General features: G+C 39.3%; 2 protein-coding genes across 2 annotated transcripts in view; both read left to right on the forward strand.

Moving 5' to 3' along the window:
* The window catches only part of LOC128855501 (uncharacterized), a 198863-nt gene that overhangs the window by 47018 nt on the left and 130041 nt on the right, over positions 1-21804 (forward strand). Inside the window, exons 3-4 of the mRNA XM_054090457.1 lie at positions 1231-1576; positions 1693-2160. Of these exons, the coding sequence (XP_053946432.1) occupies positions 1231-1576; positions 1693-2160 (814 nt within the window). The remainder of the gene's footprint in view (positions 1-1230; positions 1577-1692; positions 2161-21804) is intronic.
* LOC128855503 (uncharacterized) lies at positions 15891-16882 on the forward strand. The gene is made up of 3 exons (XM_054090458.1): positions 15891-16026; positions 16138-16201; positions 16265-16882. Exons 1-3 carry the CDS (start codon positions 15962-15964, stop codon positions 16637-16639), a joined length of 504 nt encoding a protein of 167 aa, XP_053946433.1. The 5' UTR covers positions 15891-15961; the 3' UTR covers positions 16640-16882.

A 21804-nucleotide genomic window follows, 5' to 3' on the forward strand; every position in this document is an offset into this window, starting at 1 on the left:
CGGATGAACTTGGCGGAAACGGGCAGGTCACTATAGACTGGATACCAGGACACAAAGAAATAGGTAGAAATGAGAGTGGTGATAAGCTTACTGCCTGAAATTCACCATGTCAGACATATACCCATCACTCTCCTTTCTGAATTCCTCTCGGAACTAAATGAGGAAGTAGCTTTACGCAGTCGATATGGGAACACTCAACCTCGTAAAAAACTGTCAGAGCTAAGGACTTGGAATACGAAAACTACAAACTTTAAGACTGCAAAATATTGGTTGTAGTACTGACGGGGCACTGTCTCGCCCCACATCACGCAGGCAAAATGAGAATAGTCCAGAGCGATGCGTGCAACAAATGCAACGAAGCGAATGCTAGGGATACTTTGAAACACCTACTTTGCTACTGCCTTGCTCTTTGTAGGACTCGACAAATGTGCCTAGAATAAACATATCTTTCATTCTTGAAGGCTGAACGGCTTGTTAAAACTCACGAATTCGTGCAATAAGAATTACACAAAAAATTATATCTCCAAATACACATCAATGGATGCTAAAGGTCTAAGAAAGATCTTTTTACAGATTAGCCAGCACTACTTAACCTGACCTGCATCAAAATTTCACATTTGGAAAAATTGTATGCGTTAATTTTTGTAGCAAATTCAATATTGGTTCAAAATTATGCAAGTTTGAAGTGGCTCCCATTGACTTGTGGAATGTGTTTTGGTTTAATGAATTTTCTTCCATATAACATCGTGCATTCGTTTTATGAAAGAAAATGCTAACACCATCAACAAAAAAGGTATCAAAAATCCACTTGAATTTTGAGCCTTTTTAAAAATTCTGACAAAAAATTTTAAATATTTTTTAATTAGTACAAAGCTTCGAATTTTGAATAACACAGTTTTTTTTATTAGTACGAATATATTTTTATAAAACAAATTTAGTGCTTTAGTCAGAGCTTGGGTTGCTGTTATTTTGACCGCCACTGTAAATGCCTATTTGAATTTTTCCTTCGCAGCATTGTTCTGCGCTGAATCAATCCAATTAGTTTGTCCTATGCTTACACAAAATTTGCAACTTTTCCACACACTGGTTTTCATAAAATTTTGTTTTCTCATATACAATTTCGCAAGACATTCCTCATTCTCTCTTCCCTCTTTTTCTATCTCCCACTCTCTCTTTCTTTTTTTCTCTCTATCTCTCCTTCTCTTTCTTAACGTATTTCTGATTACGCAGACGAGCGCTCTAGCGGTCTCTTAGACACCAAATCTGGCAGTGGCACCAGCACCGGCGGTGGCGGCACCAATCGCTGGTCCCTACTTACCCGCCAAACACCAACTACACTTGCTTACACCACCAATAACAACAACAATATGGTGAATATAAAATCGTTGAATTTGCCAAAAGATGACATGGGCGTTTACCGTCGCAAATCATCGGGCAGCACTATGAGTCACACAGGCACTAGCGCTAGCGTTAGCGGCACACCGATCGTGGGGTCACAAGTGGCCGATGCGGCTTTACTGATGCCAACCTGCGAGGATTTCGAGTACCAGGCAGCCGATGGATCACTGTTGCTAAGGTAAATAATATAACCTCGAAGTTAATATAATTTTCGAGTGTCGTAATAACCTGTTATGCTTTTTTTGTTTTTGGCCTAATGCCTTTCATGGTTTTGAATTTTGTCAATACTTGCAGAATACCAGCGCCGCATGTTGTGGCCGCACGTGCGTATCGCTTGGCGGCGAAGAAGCGCAGTACTGGTAGTGCCATCCACGAAAGCCAACACAAACAACACCAACAGCAAGTGAGCAGCAATACGTCAACAACTGCTGTTACGACTGCAATGGGTGGCGTTGCTGAGACACAACACCCTTCAACGCCTGAAGGTGTCGGAAGTGGCAGTTTCAGTGTTAGTGGTGAGGCAACGGGCAGCGGCACAACCAACACAGCGTTGACACGTCGTTTGGCTAAATTGTTACATCAGTCGAGTATGTCCGCCTCAAGGCTAACAACAGCAGCGTCACCGCATGGCGATAGCGCCACCAACGCGGCTACAAACAGTCTCCTACCAATTATGGCTGGTGCTGCTTCCAAAGATGGTGCTGGCTCAGATGGTAGGGGCAGCTGCATGGACGAAGCACCACGTCGACTTTCGTGGGAGAGGTAAGTAATAATCAACTCAAGACTGCGGGTTATATAAAAGCATACGGAGCGGGAGAGTGCGGCGCGTACTTGGGTTGAATATTTAATTTTTTTGTTCCTGCTGTGATGAAGTTGTGCATAATTGCAAGTTAATTGAATTTGCGTAATTTTACTTTTTTGTAAGTCAAAAGTGTCAATTTCAAGAAGTTACAAAATTCAATGCTTTTGATTTTATTGGGTGCAGCGTGTAGTAATAGATGGCTCAGGGAGCCCACTTGTAAGGTAACTGGACATGTATGAAATGGCTTAGAATGTATGAAAAGAGGCCAAGGTGCCCCTTTTCTTTCTTAATCGATCTTCCATTAGTGCAGTTGTTGGTATTATTGCCAAGCACTGCTTAATGGAAACATATGGAAAGGGTTTATTTACCACACATTAATAGGTTATTAAGTTCTAGAATTTCTGCTAGACGCGAGTGGGTTGACAATATACCTGGTCGGAAAAAGTGATTACGTTTCTTTGCTGATGGTTCAAAGCTTGACGATAAAGTTGGCTTTGGTGTCTACTGTAAGAAGCCAAAAGTAAGCGTTTCGGCCCATCTTCCTATCACTATAGCGTATTTCAGGCTGAAATTCTAGCCCATATTGCGTATTATACTTGTCTGGTTAGGCAAAAATGTGACTACCTTCAGAGAAGTCTCTATTTACTTCGATAGCGAAGCGGCGATTGCGCAGCGAGTTGTCACTAACCCCATCACTGCTCGCAAATGGTGGGCATCTCTTAACGAGATAGTAGAAGTAGAATTGCCACTTCAGCCAACACGAGATGAGTTGATAGTCTGACATGTAATGCTACAAGAAGAATTTGGCCAAAATTGGACGTCAGGCGCTCAGAGGCGCTATTAAATCGATTAAGAAAAAATATCTCCGTGTTAGTTGCTTTAATCACAGGTAACTCTCTCCTAGGTCGACATGCCCAAAGCTTGAACGTAGCTCACTTCGACTATTGCAGAAACTGCAAGAATGAGGAGAAGACATCTTCTTTGGCATGCCACTAGGTTGAGATACTTCGGCTCATCGTTTCTAAATGACTCTGCTGACCTTAGGGATGTAAGTGTCAGTCAGATCAATGGGATTTGCACTTAAAACAAAACGATTTAATGAGGAGTACCAGGTAGACTGCTGCTGTGATATCATAATGGATCGACAAAACGGTCTAAGTAAGTTGGTTTAAAGACCGACTGATACCCCTACTAACCCCCCACCTACCATGAGTTCCCTCTAATGACTTCTGTCACAACTGTAGGAAAACGGGGATAGTGTAGGGTGTACCGTTCGTATCAAAACGCGCCATCACTGACCAGACTTAGAATCCGAGATCATTTACAGTATTTCATGTGTATTTAGAGAGATAAAGTGGATTCAACACACTGAGAGTTAGAGGTGGAAACTTGAGTCCAAGCAAGTTGTATCCAGTGGGCCTGATGGCTTAAGTGCGCCCTTTTACCTACGCCCTCATTGAGAGTGGCTGCCACCGCAAGTTAACCTACCGCAGTAAGGTTTTGAAATCGTGTTTTTGATATTGATAATTTGTTACGCATGCAAAGCTCTTTAAGTAACTCAATAAAAATTTGAATTTTCGTTTTTTTTGTAAATAGGCGTTTTAGTGCTTTTTTATATGCAAACCAGGCAACACTGCAGTTGCGACTGCTCGAAAGGGAAGAAGAAGGGCAAAGTTGGAAAAAATTTAAATAAAGCGAAAAAATGTCTCACATAATTTGGGGCGTTTTTTGTCCTTTTTGGCGTTTTTTTGGTGCCTACTTTTGGCGCTTATTTCCGTTTCCTGGCTAATATATTACTTGGGCGTACTAAAGGTTGGTTAAGCTTCAAAGGCCGGTGTTGATTTTGAATACAATACTATTGTATTTTTTTAGAAAATTATTGTAATTTTTCTTTATTATGATAATATTGGTATGGCTCAATTAGGTGTGGAACCAAATATTGGCCAAATGGTTGCCGCGGCCTCGGCGGCACACTTCCAAAGACTACCAAATGCAAATAGTTCCTTATCTACAGGGTGGTTGAGTTTTAAGGGCCAGTGTTGATTTTGACTAAAATACAATTTTCTTAGAAAATTTTTATCATATCTCTTTATTATGATAATATTGGTATAGCTCAATTTTGTATAGAACAAAATATCGGTCAAATGGCCGCCCTCACACACCTCCATCCGTTGTTCCAAATTTTCGATGACGCTGAGGCATAATTGAGATTCTATGCCGTTAATGTGCCGAATTATCTTATCTTTTAGCTCTTGAACTGTTGCTGGCTTATCGACGTAAACCTTTTCTTTCAAATAACCCCAAATAAAGAAGTCCAACGGTGTCGTTGACGTTTAGGTGCGGTTTATAAAGTACTATCGATTCCGGCGTCGGATTAATTGGTATTGCCTTGCGGTAATTTGTGCAGTTGCTGCGGTCCTGGAATGCGGGTGATAAGCGCTCGGAGTAGTGCGCGTTGTTGCCACGGTTTGTGTCCGGCGTTTACCTACACCGGTCGACCCTTCTCCGTTTTTTGTAAATTTTGTCTATTTGTATTCTCTGTAAATGTTGTGAGTATATTTAGATATACATTCTTTCTCTCTCTCTCTCTCATTCTCTCTCGGTTTTCTTCCTCTTTCTTTGTCTGCCTTGAAAGTTTCACTTCTGTTATGTGTGCTACGCCACACGCACCTTTTTATTAAAAATAGATTGTGAATTTTCCAAGTCGAATTTATTACTTTGTGTTTTTTATTTATTTTTGTATTTTTCTTTTTTTTGTATTTTGTAATGTTACCAGAAAAATGCTATTTCGGCATAGCAACTTCGCCAAAACGCCTAAGCAAAAATCCCAGGCACTCACACCATCACACACTTGATATCCTGTCAAACTCACACTTGGGTGCCTCCCAACAAAATAGGAAGAAGAAGAGTGTGTTTACTTGTAATTTTGTACAATGAATAAAGACATTGATCGAATGCAAGCTGGTTTTGCTTGCTATTCTTGCTTTGCTTAGCTTTGAAAACTTGTATGGCCAAATGGGCGGTTTCAATGATGTCATAACAATCAGATGATTCGTAAAAGGAAAAAGGATACCGTTATGTTAGGCATATTCAATAATACATAATATATTTTTGAGTCATTATGTTAGCCAGAAGCTATGAAAACATATTGTGAATTTTTCTGTTAATAGTAAAACTGTACAAAATAAGACGCCAATCACGGCAACGAAAGAAGTTTTGGATGCGCGAATTATGTATATACAAAGACATGGAGCCTCTCAGTTTTGGGCAAGCTTGCAAAAGACGAGGAACAATTCAAGAATGGTATATACGAGTACCTCTATGCTTTCAATGGCATTTATTAAATTTTCTTCAAACATTTTTGAAAAGCAAATGTAAATAAAAAATCTCTCTAATCTGCCTAAAATTGACAAATGAAGCTAAACCGAATCAAGAAATAAATGAACGGCAGTGGTCAAGGCGTATTTATAAAAAGTGGTGGAACTAGACCAACAACAATGTGTACGTTGGATTGTCACGGCAAAGTATTGGAAAAGTAGAAAACAAAAATCTAATTCGCCTTGTTTTATTCTGTGCTGAAAGCCACATGGACACGGCGAAAGAAAAAAAAACAAATCAGCTGATTTAGCAACACCCCCTTTAATAGATTCGCCTTGGCAGTGTTGTTAAATTCCTAATGTCAAAACCGCTGCAAACAGAACATTGAGCTGCTTGAAACTTCGGCGCACTTCAAGCGCTTCAAGTAAAGCTGTAATTTGTTTACATTTCATATATTTTGTTCTATTAGTTATCTAAGTAAAGCAAGCACAGCCAGCCTACATTGAGACAACCCCTTAAACCTCTTTATAAGAAGTTAGCTTGCCGTCAATCTTATTTTCTAGTTGATCTTCTTAAGAGTTAGCCAGCGATTCTTGGGAAAAAATTGCCATCTCAGTATTGATATCTTTATATTTACTACATCTTCATCTTTTATAAAAACTTGATTATCTGAATTAGGCTAGTCTTCGACGTTAACTTGGATTTGGTTCGGGACTAGATTAAAAACTTTGGAGAACTGAGCAGCTGCTGATAGTGGACTGAACCACTGCGATCCAGCCCCTATCGTTATCAGGGATGTCCGTTTTCTCCAAACCTGCTTTCCTGAAGCAATTGCGCAGGGCATAGTTTGTAAGCCGTCCACTTGTTAGGGAACTAAAATACCGTTGGTGGGCGAAAAAGGTATCTGCGTCGTGTTATGGAAGGGTTGTTCAGTCAAAAGAGAAAAATGTGAAAAGTTCCTAAGGATTTTTGTGGTATTGCAGAAAGTGTCTGAAGTCGAGATTACTTTCTAGAAATCAGAAACTACGAATATGCAAAACTGTCATCAGGGTGCTGAAATCCAATGAAACCGATCAGTTACGTTGTTTCGAAAGAAAAATTCTAAGAAAAATATTTGGACCTGTACGAATGGAGGCGGTACTTACCGCATTCGGTACAACAAGAGTTCGATACACTTATCAGGGGCGCAAGTGTAAGCAGGTACATCAAAGCGTAAAGGATCACATTCTACGAATGAACAACGATAGAGCTATAAAAAATATCCTCGAAACGAGTCCACAAGACGACAGAAAAAGAGGCCGGCCCAGAAAGCGAAAGAAAGATGATAGTGGCGTAGCGCAGCGAATAAGGAACCGGCGGCTTTGGTGGCTAGGTCATGTCGTCCGAATGGATGCAGACGCGCCGGCTCTGAAAATATTCGATGCAGTATCAGATGATGGAGGAAGAGGAAAACCTGCTTTGCATTGGAAAGACCTGCTTTGCGTTGGAGAAGAACTTGGCTGCTCTTGGAGATATGATTGGCGCGCTTTGTTAAATTCAGCCAAAATCGCGTGAACGCTTATCGTGCCAATCAAGAAGATATAGAAGAAAGTGCCCGTTTATTTAAAGTGACCATTTATGGTAGGTGTCCGTTAAGAGAGGATACACTGTATAGGGTGTAGGCAAGCCTGTTTTAAAATTTGTATGATTTTCTTGCCTTTATTGATACAAAAGGTTATTTCCTCAGCTGTACAGAGTCCACTAAAAGTATGCTATTAGTTTATTTCAAATGCGAGACTTAACCAATGCTTGAGTATTTTGCATCCAACCTGCAAAAGAACACCCGAAGTCGATTATTTTTAGATCTATTGTACTTACAGTTTCTCCATTTTATTTCGTTTTATTTGTGTATCCAGCGGTTTGGCGTTCAATTTTACTCAAGACGAATCCATACAGGAAATAAAGAGAAGAGGAAAAATAAGCGAAAGTGAGTGGAAAGGCAAGAAAACAGAATAAATCGCGTATAACTAAATCTACACGTACACACAAAGGTTTATTTATTTTCTATACAAATGACACTCAATTGTCAAATTATCCAAAAATAAAGTAGCGGTTTTCGGAATTTTCTGTATTCCTACATCGTACAAAGTGTATTTTTGCGTATATATTTTGTTTTTGCAACTGCAAAGCAGTTTACTTTGACATTCAAATCACCAAACGGTAAGAAAATAAACAAATCTGCTCTTCTACTGATACCGCCAAGGCGAATGTATTAAAGGTGGTGTCGATAAATCAGCTGATTTATTTTTTTTTTTTTTTTCGCTGTGTTCATGTGGCTTTCAGCTCAGAATGAAACAAGGCAAATTCATTATTTGCTTTCTAGTTTCCTTTATTTACTTTGCTTTGACAATCAAACGTACAGAGCATTGTTGTTGGTCTAGGCCCACTACCTTTAATTAATGCGCTTTGGATACCGCCTTGTACAGGGGCCCCTTGGCTTTTTTTGTGTATGCCCCAGTTTGACGTTTAGCTGAGATTTCTCAAGGCCGTTTCAGCGGCCTACACCCAAGAGTCTCTTTGTTTGTACACTGTTTTACAAAAACTTTATTTACTTTAAGGTGCTCGAGCTCACGAATAATCTCTGGTTGTGATTTTCCAGCCAAATAAAATACAATCACACTATTACCTTTGAAATCCACTACTGATTTTCTTTTTTCGCATTTACTCTCGGCAAAATGCTTCCGCGCACTTGTAAAAAATACTCTGGGCTGTAATTTAGCCATAATGTTGACCGATTTAGATTGCGTAGTAATCTGCTAGGAGCTCCTACTTTAATAATTAATTTATGTGGCGGCATTCTGGGTGGGTTGAGAGAATTTAAAAATTCTGTTGCGCAAGGCACTGCCTCGTTAATGCAGACTATTGAGGCGATCGAATAGAGAGATTGCGCTTCAGTACTACATTTTGAAAGTTTTCAGGCATTAACTGCATTGTTGCACCTGCCCAATTTAACACGATTAAGTGATTGAGTAACTGTACTTACCATATGAAACATCTGCTTTTCAGAAAAATTCTTAGTCACGCAACACCACATTTTGGGAAATGCAATTTGAAAAACCAAAACGCTGCCTGCTACGACTTTAAACAATCAAAATCATGAGCCATATTTGCAAAATATTTCAATATTTTTATTTGTCGCTTATTTAGGCAAATATTTTTCAAGACAATATATGTAAAGTATGCACATGCATACACACATACACACTTACATACATTATGCAAAAAGGACCATTGCACACTAGTAGATCCGTTTCGCCTTTAAACGCAAGACAGATTAAACAGGTAGCAGCAGTACAGCAAAAACAATAAGAGCAATGTACAAATGTAGTTTGTTTTGCTTTCGGTGCCTAGAATGTCAACATCTATAAGAAAGATGCGCCGTTTAGAGAAACTTGAACAAAACTAAACAATTTAGAGACCAACCAAATAAAAAAGATCGAAATCGCAACTCTACAGCTGCTACTCGTTTAATGTGATTTCTTTGTAAGGTCACATTTACACACACACACACACATACATGTGTATATGAATCCATTCATATGAAACAAAATTCATAATAAAAACAAACGCGGAAAAATATCTCCCACATCGTCTCCTCTCACATTTTTCGCAAAAGACTTATCACGATAAGCTGTTGAGAGTGGTCGCAAATGGACTAGTGGTATCGTTTTTTAATTTTTGAGCAGCAAAAATAAGTGGAATATTATCTGTTGTGCTCAATCTCATAAATGAATAAAAAGGAAAAATCATAAAGGAGAATTTCCTATCCCTGATATTTACACTAACCTTAATAATATAATTACATATGCTTCCTTACATTTACGTATTTACGGGTGGCGCAAAATTAGTCACCCTAACCGAAGATTTATAATGTTTGCAAATGGCGTCATGCATCAATCATATTTGACACTTGTGAACTAGACAGCTGCAGTACAGGGTTCGAACGGTACTTGAGAATACTGCAAGAGAGCTGCAGTATACAAACAGACAATCAAAGAGGGCGTAAAGGCCAAAATAATTAAAAAAATCGTTTCTTTTGTTAAGTAAAAAAACTATTCAAAAACAAAATTAGATGATTAATTTTGCGCCAGTCGATTGCGTTTTTGTTTAATACCTGTAAAATTAAGAAGTAATTACTAAACAGTCTCCGTATCCTAATAGGAACCCGCTATCCTAATAGGAAAGCGTGCCAATCGTTTATTTCTCGTACCAACCGGCGCCAGTTGGACACTCCAAGTAAACCCAAGTCCTTCTTCACCTGATCTGTCTAACGCAGAGGATGCCTTCCTCTTTCTCTGCTGCCACCAGCTGATAGCACATCGTATACTTTCATAGTCGGAGCGTTTGTATCCATTCGGACGACATGACCCAGCCATGTCGCTGGATCTTTATTCATTGCGCGGCCGCCGTTAAGCTCTTACAACTCATTGTTCCATTGCCTGCGACACTCGCCATCACCAACGTGCAAAGGTCCAAGAATATTTCGCAGAATCTTTCTATCAAACATTCCAAGGCCTCATCGGGTATTGTTATCGTCCAAGCTTCTGCACCATACGTTGGGACGGGTGTGATGAGAGTCTTATAGAGTGGCACTTCGCCTATTATATGATGATTGAGTTTAGTAAAATCGTTTGAAAAAAATGTAAGAAACAGTGCTACAAATAATGCGCAGCACTAAAACAAAAAATAAGTGGCACATCGCTATATCCTTTGTTAAATGTTTTTGGTTGAGCTTCTCCTTAAAATTGTGGCCTGCTTCTTGAGGTTGTCTCACAAAAGGAGAAGCCTGCGCAAATTGCTCCTCACATCGTTTAGACTCGTGATACATGTTATTGAGATAGAATGTAAGCCCAGTTTTTATATGCTAAGTCTCAATTTTTTTTTTTTTTTTTTTGTAAACATTTATTGAAAAACAAAACTGGATGACTAATTTTGCACCACCTTGTATTTATAAATTTTCTTCAATATTTATTGTTTTTATTACAATTTTACTACATTGAAAAAAATCAAAATAAATAATACTTATACAACAAATATTTGCATAGCAAGGTTTACGATCCGCTATTCGTGTCTCTCACACAGTTTTACAGCTGACTCAAAAGTCTCTCAGTACCACTTTATTTTAACAGAGGTCTCTATGCAGGTGTGTAAGTAAAGTATAGTATGAGAGCACACACAAACGTCGAGTAAACGGCATTATTAAAGAGCAGAGAAGAAATTCCCCTTAATGGATTTTAGGTTTGGCTAAGTGCCTGTAGTGGCTGGCAAGTGAAGTAACTAAACTCAAATAACCCCGAAGGGATTTTCCATAGAATGTACACATCCAAAGAAAAATTGGTTCTACCACTACATATGTAAATATCAAAGATATGAAACATGTGATTAAAGCAAAATATGTACACATGCATTAGGCTTGTCTATTCTCATATGTATGTATGTATACATATATATTTATGTAGGTATGTATGCAGTTTTCCCCGCAGGTATTTTTGCGTGATACCTTTTGTCCCCGTACACATTTGCCCACTCACACATAACATGTGATTGTGTTCATGAAAATCTGCCAAGGCCAATTCGATAAAATCTGCAATTTATCGAAATTGTCGCTATTAATATAAATTTCCTAAGTATTTCTGATTCAATGCACATTCAAACCGTTGTAATCCAAAATATGTGTACTTGTATTCCTACACGCCAGAGTGTTATGTAATTAAATTTAAATGTGAATGAATTATTAAATTATTCAAAATTAATGAAAATGTTTATTGTCAGCAATTAAGGCATCGATTTGCTTGTACATTATTTAGTTGGGCATTTTTCGATTTAGTGGAGCTAAATTTAATACCATAATTTTTACTAAAAAAAACAAAAATAAAAAAAATCTTTCACAAAGGCAAATAGTTTGAAGTAAAGGACAATACTGCCGCAAGCAGAGCTGCTAAAAGACTTAGAATGCATATACATAGGTATGTATGTATGTATCTATACTAGGCTAGGTACGAATTACACTTTACCTATTATTCAGGCTTATTCGCGTATACGAGAAAGTTTCATTTAAATCAGTAATTGTAGAAAATTACTATCCACTTTAAGAGCTGCTGTATGGACTTTTGAGCAGCTTGAATGTGACGGCGATTTTGCCCAAAAAAATATTTTTTTCTAATGCAGCACATTTTCAACTCGATGGCAAACAAAATTTCCATATTTGGAATATGCGGAAAATTGACACACCTACTTATATATTATGGGTCTTCCAATAACAGGTGTTGTCTATCGTTATCGAGAGATGTTTAACGATTTTTTATGGCCGGAATTGGATGGCATTAATCTGGACAACGTTTATTTTCAACAAGACGGCGCTACGTGTCAGACAAGCAACGAAACCATTGATCTTATACGGGAAGAGTTTCCGGACCGTGTTATCTCTCGATGAGGTGATCACAATTGGCCACCGAGATCTTGTGAATTAAGACCTTGTGACTTTTTTCTTTGGGGCCACGTGTAAGAGAAGGTCTATGCCAACAACCCAGGCATTTTTTAGGTCTGGAAGTCAGTAGGTGCCGAATCTGGTTATGCATATGGTGGTTGCTCTAACAATTCGAACTTTAATTCATGGATTTTAGCCATTGTCAAAATGCTCTTGATGAAAAATATTTTGTAAAAGTACCCCCCGTGAGGATCAAATAATTGTAAGGAAAAGTCGATCGGATCCTTTTATGTCTTTACGAACGATAGCGGCTGAAGTAAGGGCAGAATTAGGATTAGTTGTGTCCAGTAAGCTCGTGCGAAGGCGTCTGAATGAAAATAAAATATTTGGTCGCATAAGCAGAAAAAAACCGCTCCTATCAAAAAAGAATATTAAAGCGCGTTTATCATTCGCGCGTAGGCACCTCTTCGAAGAGACAGAGTTTTGTAAACGAGTACTTTTTACGGATGAAACTAAAGTAAACCGCATCGGTCCTGATGGAAAAATATGTATGTACATCGTGAAAAAAATCAGGAAACCAATACACGGTACACAAAAAAGACGGTGAAGCATGGCGGTGGGAATTTAAAAGTTTGGGGGTCTTATTCGTGGCGCGGGGTTGGGCCGCTGGTCAAGATAAAAGGAAATATGGATAAGCATATGTATCTGAATAATCTTAGAAATAATATGGAGCCATATTCTTTCGAGTTTATGCCAGTAAATTGGATATTTATGCACGACAACGATCGCAAACATACTGTGGGAGTGGTCAAAAACTGGCTTTCGCAGGAAAATATTACCCAGCTCGATTGGTCAGCACAAAGTTTGGATTTAAATCCAATCGAAAACTTGTGGAATGATGTGAAGACGATGGTTGGACAAAAAAAATTAAAAAATTTCGATGAACTTTGGGAAGGTGTACAGGAAGCATGGAACTCTATTCCTTTGGACAGGTGCCAAAAGTTAATAGAGAGTTTACCACGCAGGTGTGAAGCAGTTATACAGAATAACGGCTATTCTACCAAATACTGATATGGTAAATAATAATAGTCAACAATCTTTTCTCAATTCTTACAAATATTTCACATTTTTTACAGAAATCAAAACTGCGCTAAGTCTTTGTCCAAATCCCACTATGACCAAATAAGAATTACTTCTATTTTATCATATTTTTACTAGGGAGTACTGTCTACTTTAAGTTATTTTGTCTTATAATAAAGTGTTAAATATATTTAGTTAAAAAAACTGGATTTAATTTGGTTTTACATCATTTAATCGAGCATTATATTGAACTCTTTTTAAGTGCGCTAAACGTTTGACCATAGCTGTATATATAATTGGGGCGTACACCCTTTTTGAGGGTTTGGCCGAGCTCCTCCTCCTATTTTTAGTGTGCGTCTTGATGTTGTTCCACAAATGGAGGGACCTACAGTTTCAAGCCGACTCCGAACGGACTTTTGGACATACTTCACGAGGATCGTCTTTAAGGCTTGTACGATCACATTTAAATTCAGCAACCCATCTTTCTACTGTACTAATTCGTGGCAAAAAGTCCTAATACACTTTCAACATTCGTTGATAAATTTCCTTTGATTTAAACCTTCCAAAAATAAAAATTCAATCACGGCATGATAATTGATTTGCTCCTTTGTAGAAAATATTGTGACATGTCGATACTTAACAAACAAACGCCAGCTTGTAAACAAAGAATGAATTGACAGATTGAAATGAAATTTCAAATGCATTCATATTAAGAGTGCACCAACAGAACGAAATCCAAATTAAAACTAAATCTCTTATCGAAAAGCAACCTAGTACATCTGAACACGATTTTAAAAAATATGTTCGTATAAACCAAACCACACTTTGTTAGGGAAAGGCAAAATGTTAGGAAAAGTTACACATACAATAGCAAAAAAAAAAGATACATACCTTGAAATGTTTTACAAAGGATAGTTCGTACTTTATTTTCACACTCTGTGGTGTCCTCGCTCTATGAAAATTTGAGTGAAAATCGAATGAAACATAAAGGGTTTTCCAATAAGAGGTGTTATTTTGACAACAGATCAATCGTTTCGTAGCTTGTGTGGCACGTTGTCCAGATCAATACCATTCAATTGCGGCCATAAAAAATCGTTAATCATCTCTCGTTAGCGGAATTCATTCACCGTAACTGTTGCTCTAGCTTCATTTTCGAAAAAGTAAGGTCCGATGACTCCGTCGGACCATAAACCGCACCAAACAGTCACACGTTGAGGATAGAGAGGCTTTTCAACAATAACTCTTCGATTTTCTGAGCCCCAGATCCGACAATTTTGCTTGTTGACGAAGCCACCGTGGTGGAAATGGGCCTCATCACTCAAGATGATTTTTTGATGGAATTTCGGATAATTTCATGCATTTCAACGACCCAATCAGCAAAGCACGACGTTGTTGATGACCGGCCGGCTTGAGTTCTTGTTTTAACTGGACTTTATAAGCCTTAAGACCTAAATATAGGGTGGGCCATGTAAAATTTCCTTTTTGAATCGGCTATAAAAAAAACTAATCAATATTTTTTCAAACTTTTTTTTTTTTGAAGATTGAACATTGTCATTTATGAATGAAAAATAATATCGTTCAAATGACTGCCACGACTGGCTTCACAGTAGGCCATTCGATCAACCTAATTTGTAAGCACATTTTCGATTGTTTGGGCTCCAATTTCATGAATGGAAACTTCGATTTCGAGTTTTAAATTATCAATCGTCTCTGGATGGTTCGCGTAGCATTTGTCCTTAACGGCTCCCCACAAAAAATATTCCAACGGACTTAAATCACAGCTCCGAGGCGGCCAATTGATATCGGAATTTCGGCTGATTATTCGGTTTTCAAAAACGGTAGCCAAAAGTTCGAGTGCAACTTTCCTGTTGAAACCAAATGTCGTCCATGTCATTCTCTTCTATTTTTGGAAACAGCTCGTTGAGCGTGTCATGGTAACGCTCGCCATTTATTGCAACCGCGGCTCCTCGCTCATTTTCGAAAAAAAATGGCCCGATGACTCCGCCAGACCAAAAACCGCACCAAACAGTGACTCGTTGTGGATGCATTTGCTTCTCTACAGTAACGTGTGGATTTTCTGAGCCCCAAATCTGACAATTTTGCTTATTGACGTAGCTACCGATGTGAAAATCAGAAAAGAAGAAGAAGACTCACCACTTTGGGAATAGCGTCCCATTTCGTAAATGTCAAACCTTTAAGTAAATTATGAACACATTTGACATGTCATTTGACATTGTGTGTTACCATTCTCAAAAAACTAGGTGATTCAAAAAGCAAACGCTATATGGCCCACCCTGTATTTATGCAAAATACGGTGTAATGGCGTTTGTGGAATGCTTAATTCCAAAGAACGACGCGGAAGGGACAAACCTGGGTTTTCTTCAATACTTTCGGCTACAACAGCAATATTTTCGGCAAGAAAATCTAAAAATTTGGGTTTTTCTTCAAACGAGCACAAACGGCCTGCCGAACACGAAAATGCCACGCCTCTTATGCGGTACTCAAATGGCTTGAGCAACGGGAATTGTTGCTTTCAAATATTGTTTTCTAAATTTGACTCAAGTCCTTGAGAGTATTCAAGGTACATATGCTCATAACGGTTTGTCGCTTGCCGCTGCCGCCAGCGACAACAATGAAAATAAACCTATGTATTTGCCACGCGGTTGTGCTGTTTTAGTTAATCGCATTCGCTATACTATGTTGTACAAAAACAATAAGAAAGAGCAAGACGCAGGAAACAAAGGTGCGCAAGGAATCAGGTAGACGAAATATCTCGGACTGCGCTTTAAAAGTCATCGATCTCGGTGAGTTCGCATCATTATTTCAAGTGCAGTCAAGGGACGATCATCTTGCTGCTAGTTTGCTCGTAAAATTATCAAATTTATATTGCAGTGAAAATGGCACCACCACCGAAAAGCGATTTCGAATTTATCATTTTAAGCCTGACTTTAACACCTCCCACGTAAGTATACGCAATGACGGTCTCATTGATAAAATTGCACTAAAATACTTTATAAAATATTTATGTTGTAAATTGTATATTAACTTATTAAATATATTCAATTTAATATAGGAGATCTAGCGCCCCGCGTGCACGAAAAGATAAGTCAACAATTAAAGTTGAAGAGAGAGATTGGGTAAGAAGACATTTAGCTAAAAATGAATATTTATGTGTGTATTTACTTATAATTTTTGTATAGTTCTTTCGCACCATGGTTTATGAAAAAGAGAAACTGCCCCGCGGTACGCGCACTCGGTTCACACACTGGCAAATTAAGACTGACGAAGCTGATCTATTTATGATCAATAATCACCGCTTTGAAAATTTAATACTCGTCTTAGGCACCGAGGCTTATTGGATATACTACCACAACTTTTATTATCACCATCGTGTTAAAGCGACTAGAGAATTAAGGGGCTCATATTGCGGATGCTGCTTTGATCAACACTACAGGCCGATCGTAGAAGTTATCCAAAAATGGACATCAAAGAAAATTGCACAAGCTTACCTTAAAAAGAATAAACAAGTTGAGTGCGCGGGCTGGACGGGTGAAGAATGTTACTGTTGTGATTGAATCCGAATCCCAGCACAACAGGGTTTACCATAACCTAAACAAAAGTACACCAAAGCCGCTCAACGCACCAAAGATTTCAAACCTAAAAACCGGTCTACTAACGCCTCTTCAACTACTAGAAATATAACAATTTTACTATTTCAATACCCCCTATATTCTATTGTGTATTGTGAGCTATAATAAATGTAGCAAATATGAAAGTTTTGTCTCAATATATAGTTATCGATGTTTATACCTTTTAAATGTGTTGAAATTTGTATCACTGAGTTACCCAGTAAAATACCACCGTACAAAAGATAAACAATTTTAGTGAATTCATTCATTAATATTCGGTAGTTCTCGGTGTTTGAAGTTTTCGCGAAAGTTATATTTGTTAGAAAATTTCTTAAAGGTTAAAAATTACGGTGGCCTCCTTAGCCGAATGAGTTTGAGCATGGCTACCAAGGATTATAGATTTGCCAGGTTTGCTTGCCTTTTCATGGACGGGGGATGCTGCTGGAGTGACAGTCCTTGGTCGGATATAACTCCGGTTCGTTCCGCTAACGTAGAACCGACTGTCATGTGAACGGCAAGGTTTGCTCTTTAACTATGGTGAAAAAGAAAATTGTGAAGACATCTTTGACCGACACGTCACATGGGGATTGCGCAGCCGAATTCTGCACTATCATTTCAACTGCATTCACACACTCGTAGAATCAGTCGCTATGCAGACAGCAACGAAGTAAGATGAGCATGTGAATCAGCCTTACACGATATTGTTAGCAAGATTGAAGCCGGGCTGGAAGCTGACGAATACACAATGGGCGTGTTCGTGTACATTGAGGGGGCTTTTGATAATGCCACTTTCGGCTCGATGTGTTCTTCTGCCGATCGACACGGAGTTAATCAAACCATTGTAAAATGGATATATTCCATGCTCTTTGAGAGGCTGTTAACCGCTGGTGGGAGCGATGACGAACAAATCACAGTCAGGGCAAGGCAAGGATGTCCCCAAGGGGGTGTTCTTTCTCCGCTGCTGTGGTGCTTCGTCGTAGACTCTCTACTAGCGGAATGCAGGAACTCGGTTGTCATGTCCAAGCATATGCGGACGATGTCTGTGCGCTAACATCGGTTAAATTCTTAAGGAGGCTTTGCACGAAAGTGCAGAGGATTCTTGACAAAATCGATGACTGGTGCATGAGACAAGGTCTTTCCGTTAATCCGAACAAAACAACCATAGTCTTGTTTACCAGAAAACGGAAATTGGATGGTTCCAATACTGAGAGGTGTGACACTTGGTCTCTCCGATGAAGTTAAATACCTAGGAGTAATCTTGTATAAGAAGCTGACTTGGGAGACACACGTTTCACTGAAGGAGAATCGCTGATTGCGGATTTTTCAGCAATGCCGTAGAGCCTTTGGTAAAACCTGTGGTCTGAAACCTGCTGTGGTCCTATGGATATACACAGTACTTATCAGACCAATCATCACTTACGCTTCTGTGGTCTGGTGGCGGCGGAGCATGGTTAAGTCCACAATACGGGAACTATACAGGCTGCAAAGAAGGGTATGTTTATCCATCACGGGTGCCATGAGTACAACCTCTCGTGATGTCCTAAATGCTATGCCTGATTTGCTCCCCCTGGATCTTAAGATACAACAGGAAGCAATAAAAGCAATCTGTAGACTCCATAAATATGGTTTCTGGCACGAAGATGGAAATTCGGGACACAGAGAAATCTTTAAGTTGCTATCTGAGCAGTATCCTCTGTTTTTGGTACCTAAAGACGACCTGATACCCACAGTTTCATTTGGAAGGAAATTTGATGTTAGATTTCCACTGCGTGAACAATGGAGCAATCCAGAATGCATGCAGGGAGGTTTGACGGATATTTTCTTTACCGATGGGTCTAAGAATGTAATAGGGTCTGGAGCCGGATGGTACTTAAACCATAGTAATAAGTATCACTATGCTATGGGGGGAATGGCAACTGTTTTCCAAACAGAAGTTTTTGCCATCCTGAAAGTAGCCGAATGGATGATCGAGAGGTGTGCAGGAAACAGATTGGAGTTTTCAGTGACAGTCAGGCTGCACTGAAGGCCCTGCAGAACGCGAAGCAAACCTCAAAGATTGCTCAAGAATGTAAGACCAAGCTCAATTCTGTCGCAAGACAAAACAGGATTCCAGGACACTCCGGTGTTCCAGGAAACGAAATCGCCGACGAATTGGCCAACCTTGGATCAGCGGTGCCCCCACAGGGGCCAGAGCCAATAATCGGAATCAGTTCCGCAGGAATCATGAATTGGATCAGCGATTATGTAGGCAATCTGCCTAAAGAGCTATGGTCCGGTCTAGAACGCTGCAGAACTGCAAAGTGTTTTGTGACAAGACCGAACAGGAAACTGTCAAACTTTCTACTAAAACTTAGAAGGAAAGACATTCGATTGATGGTCGGTATCATCACAGGACACAACCCAGGGGGTCAGCATATGACCGCTTTTCTTGTCGCTTCTTCAACGGTCGTTTGCACCTACACGGGATAGTCTTAAAGATGCAAGTGCACCCCCAATAAGTCAGTTTTAAGCTGATATCTTAAAATATACCGAAAATTCAACTGCACTGTGACAGAATTTTGGCTCTTTCCACTCGTTGCCTAATAGCAACATAATGGTAAAATTTGAGCTTTGGATCGAACCAAATCTAAATATCTAAGTTTGTTCGACAGCCTCAGCTCTGAGCGTAAAAATGCACGCAACTGAACATTCCTTCCCCCCGCGAGCTATCTGCGGTCTTCTAAGCAGGTGGCATGTTGTCGAGGTGTGCTGTAAATGGCCAGCAAAAACATCAGCATAGGTAAAGGTCGGAAATCCATTTCGCGAAGCCTCTTATCGCTAAGAAGCTTCCTAAAGGTGAGCCCACAAAATACCCCTCTGAACAAATCTTTTGTTCGATTACACCGAATTCCTGCTATTGTCGTAGGAGTCGTGTCTCCAAGTGTCGTGGGATCCACTTAACCAAGTGTCTATCCGTCAACCTATTCTATCTTATTCCAAAATATATATAATATTTATTTATCCGTTTCAAATATCTTATACACTTTGTATTTAAATGGATTTAATGCACTATAGTCAAAGCATTATTTTCATTCATAAATCTGTTTCCCTTAGATGCAAGGCAATTTTCAATCATTTTACTATGGGATTACGTATTTATGCATGGATTTAGGTAGAATGCGGAGCGGCAATCTGTGGGAGTAAAATGTATGTACGAAACGTGTGCAAGTTAAATTTTCAAATCAAAAGCTACTTTTTTTATTACCTATCAGCTTGTGAAAAAGAAAGTGGAGAAGCGAAAAAACAATAAAAAAATGAAGCTTAGTGCAAGTGAGCAAAATTCAATCGTTTCGGTCGAAGGTGTAGCGTAAAATTTGCTTCACGTGCGTTGAAAATTCTTAAAGGTATGTACATACATATGTATGTGTGCATACGTCTTTGAGTTCATGTGTATGCGTGCGCTGGTAGGCCCTGCAGGAAAAATTGATTCGCTTCTCAGTTTGCGTTCATTATCTTTTCCCTACAAGCAACTGGTGAATTGTATACGCCGATGTACTCGGAAATGTTAAATATGGCCCGCTACAATCCTTGGTCTATAGTTCGGAGCTGGTGCTAAACTCGACGCATATAGTACGCTCTGTATCCCCTTGTCGACGGTTCCAAACATAGTGGATAGGATAGATCATTGGTTTAATATTTATAAAACTGGAGTCGCTATTTTTTTGAAGTTATTACACTTGCATGGCAAATATGTTTACGGATGGCTCGAAGTTGGACGGAAGTTGATGGGGGAGTATTATATAAGGAGCTTCCCACAAAGTTCAAATTTAATCTTCCAGATCACTGTAGTGTGTTCCAAGCAATTAAGAAATCAGTGAATTGGTTGTTTACTTCTGTAATCACTGTAAAGGTTGAACTCCGACAGGCAAGTGGCAATTATGACTTTGCGGCCGTTGTTTGTCTATATGAAATTAGTCGCGGAATGCTTGACCTCTCTCTTGATTTCATCTGAATACTTCGATATTAGGCTTATCTAGGTTCTCGGTCACAGCGGAATAGGGAGAAATAGACAGCTGGCTAAGCAGAGACCTTGGGGACAGTTTCATCGCAAAACAAGAGAACTGGGTTTCCCTTGAGAATCTGTGGTCTACTCCTGGGAAGATGTGCCTCGCGCGCTCTCAGCGGGTTAGTGCACAAATGTACAAAGTCCCGATATGCTTCTGGCCACAGGTAGATCGGAGGGATTCGAAGGAACTTCTAAGGCTAACAAAGCCGCACTTCTTTAATTTGGTAGGTATCCTTACCGGATATTGTCCGTTAGGTGTCCATGCGGTGAGACTTGGCATTGTTTTGTATTTTCCTTCTGCACAAGCTGTCTGTAAAATGAGGATGGAATCATCTCATCACCTACCTCTTAGCTGACCTGCTCTCATCGGGCAAAGATTTAGATATCTGGGCTCTCATTTTTTTGTTACACCTACGGATACTGCGGACTTAAATATTACACACCTGGTGAAATCAACAGTAGCTTGAAGCCGTTAACGCAATATAATTAGTCTCCGTTTGATCATCATCCTCCGTCCTCCTTCTTCCCGCCTCTTGAATTTTTGTTTTGTTTTCCCCCTCTTTGTTTGGCATCACAATGGACGAACTTCATTCTTTGTCCAAGTGGCGGATCGCTTTTCTTGCGTTCAACTCAAACCGGTTTTATCAACTCGACTACTTATTTTGTGTTGATTTTCCAAGTTATTTACCGACCTATCTAATGCTCTTTTGCAAGTTGGGTGCAATTGGCATTCAAACCACCAAATTGCAAAACAAAGATATGCAAATGTCAGTTTTATCTTTCTACTGCTTCCACCTTGCTAAGGATTCATCTTGAATAAAACGAGACATCAAACTGCTAGATAGACACACAAACCAAAGCAAATCCATTAAAGGTGGCGGCACTAGGCCAAGAACAATGATTTGTGCATTAGAAAGTCACGTAGCCATCCATCATTTCATTTTTGTCTGACAACCTAATGCAAACTATACACGCCCAACCGTTGCACCAACATGGGCATGTTGGATAGTTAGTATGTTGTACAACCGATTTTCAGGTTGGTCCAACGATTGCATGAAGGTTAGGT

Source organism: Anastrepha ludens, chromosome 2 (genome assembly GCF_028408465.1).
Source record: "Anastrepha ludens isolate Willacy chromosome 2, idAnaLude1.1, whole genome shotgun sequence".
Classification (NCBI taxonomy): Eukaryota; Metazoa; Arthropoda; class Insecta; order Diptera; family Tephritidae; genus Anastrepha; species Anastrepha ludens.

What these genes read in the sequence shown, in the direction of transcription:
- LOC128855503 (XM_054090458.1), top strand. Translation starts at nt 15,962, where the DNA reads ATGGCACCACCACCGAAAAGCGATTTCGAATTTATCATTTTAAGCCTG. An exon ending in CTGACTTTAACACCTCCCAC is followed by an intron (nt 16,027 to 16,137) that starts GTAAGTATACGC and finishes AATTTAATATAG; the next exon opens with GAGATCTAGCGCCCCGCGTG. An exon ending in AAGTTGAAGAGAGAGATTGG is followed by an intron (nt 16,202 to 16,264) that starts GTAAGAAGACAT and finishes ATTTTTGTATAG; the next exon opens with TTCTTTCGCACCATGGTTTA.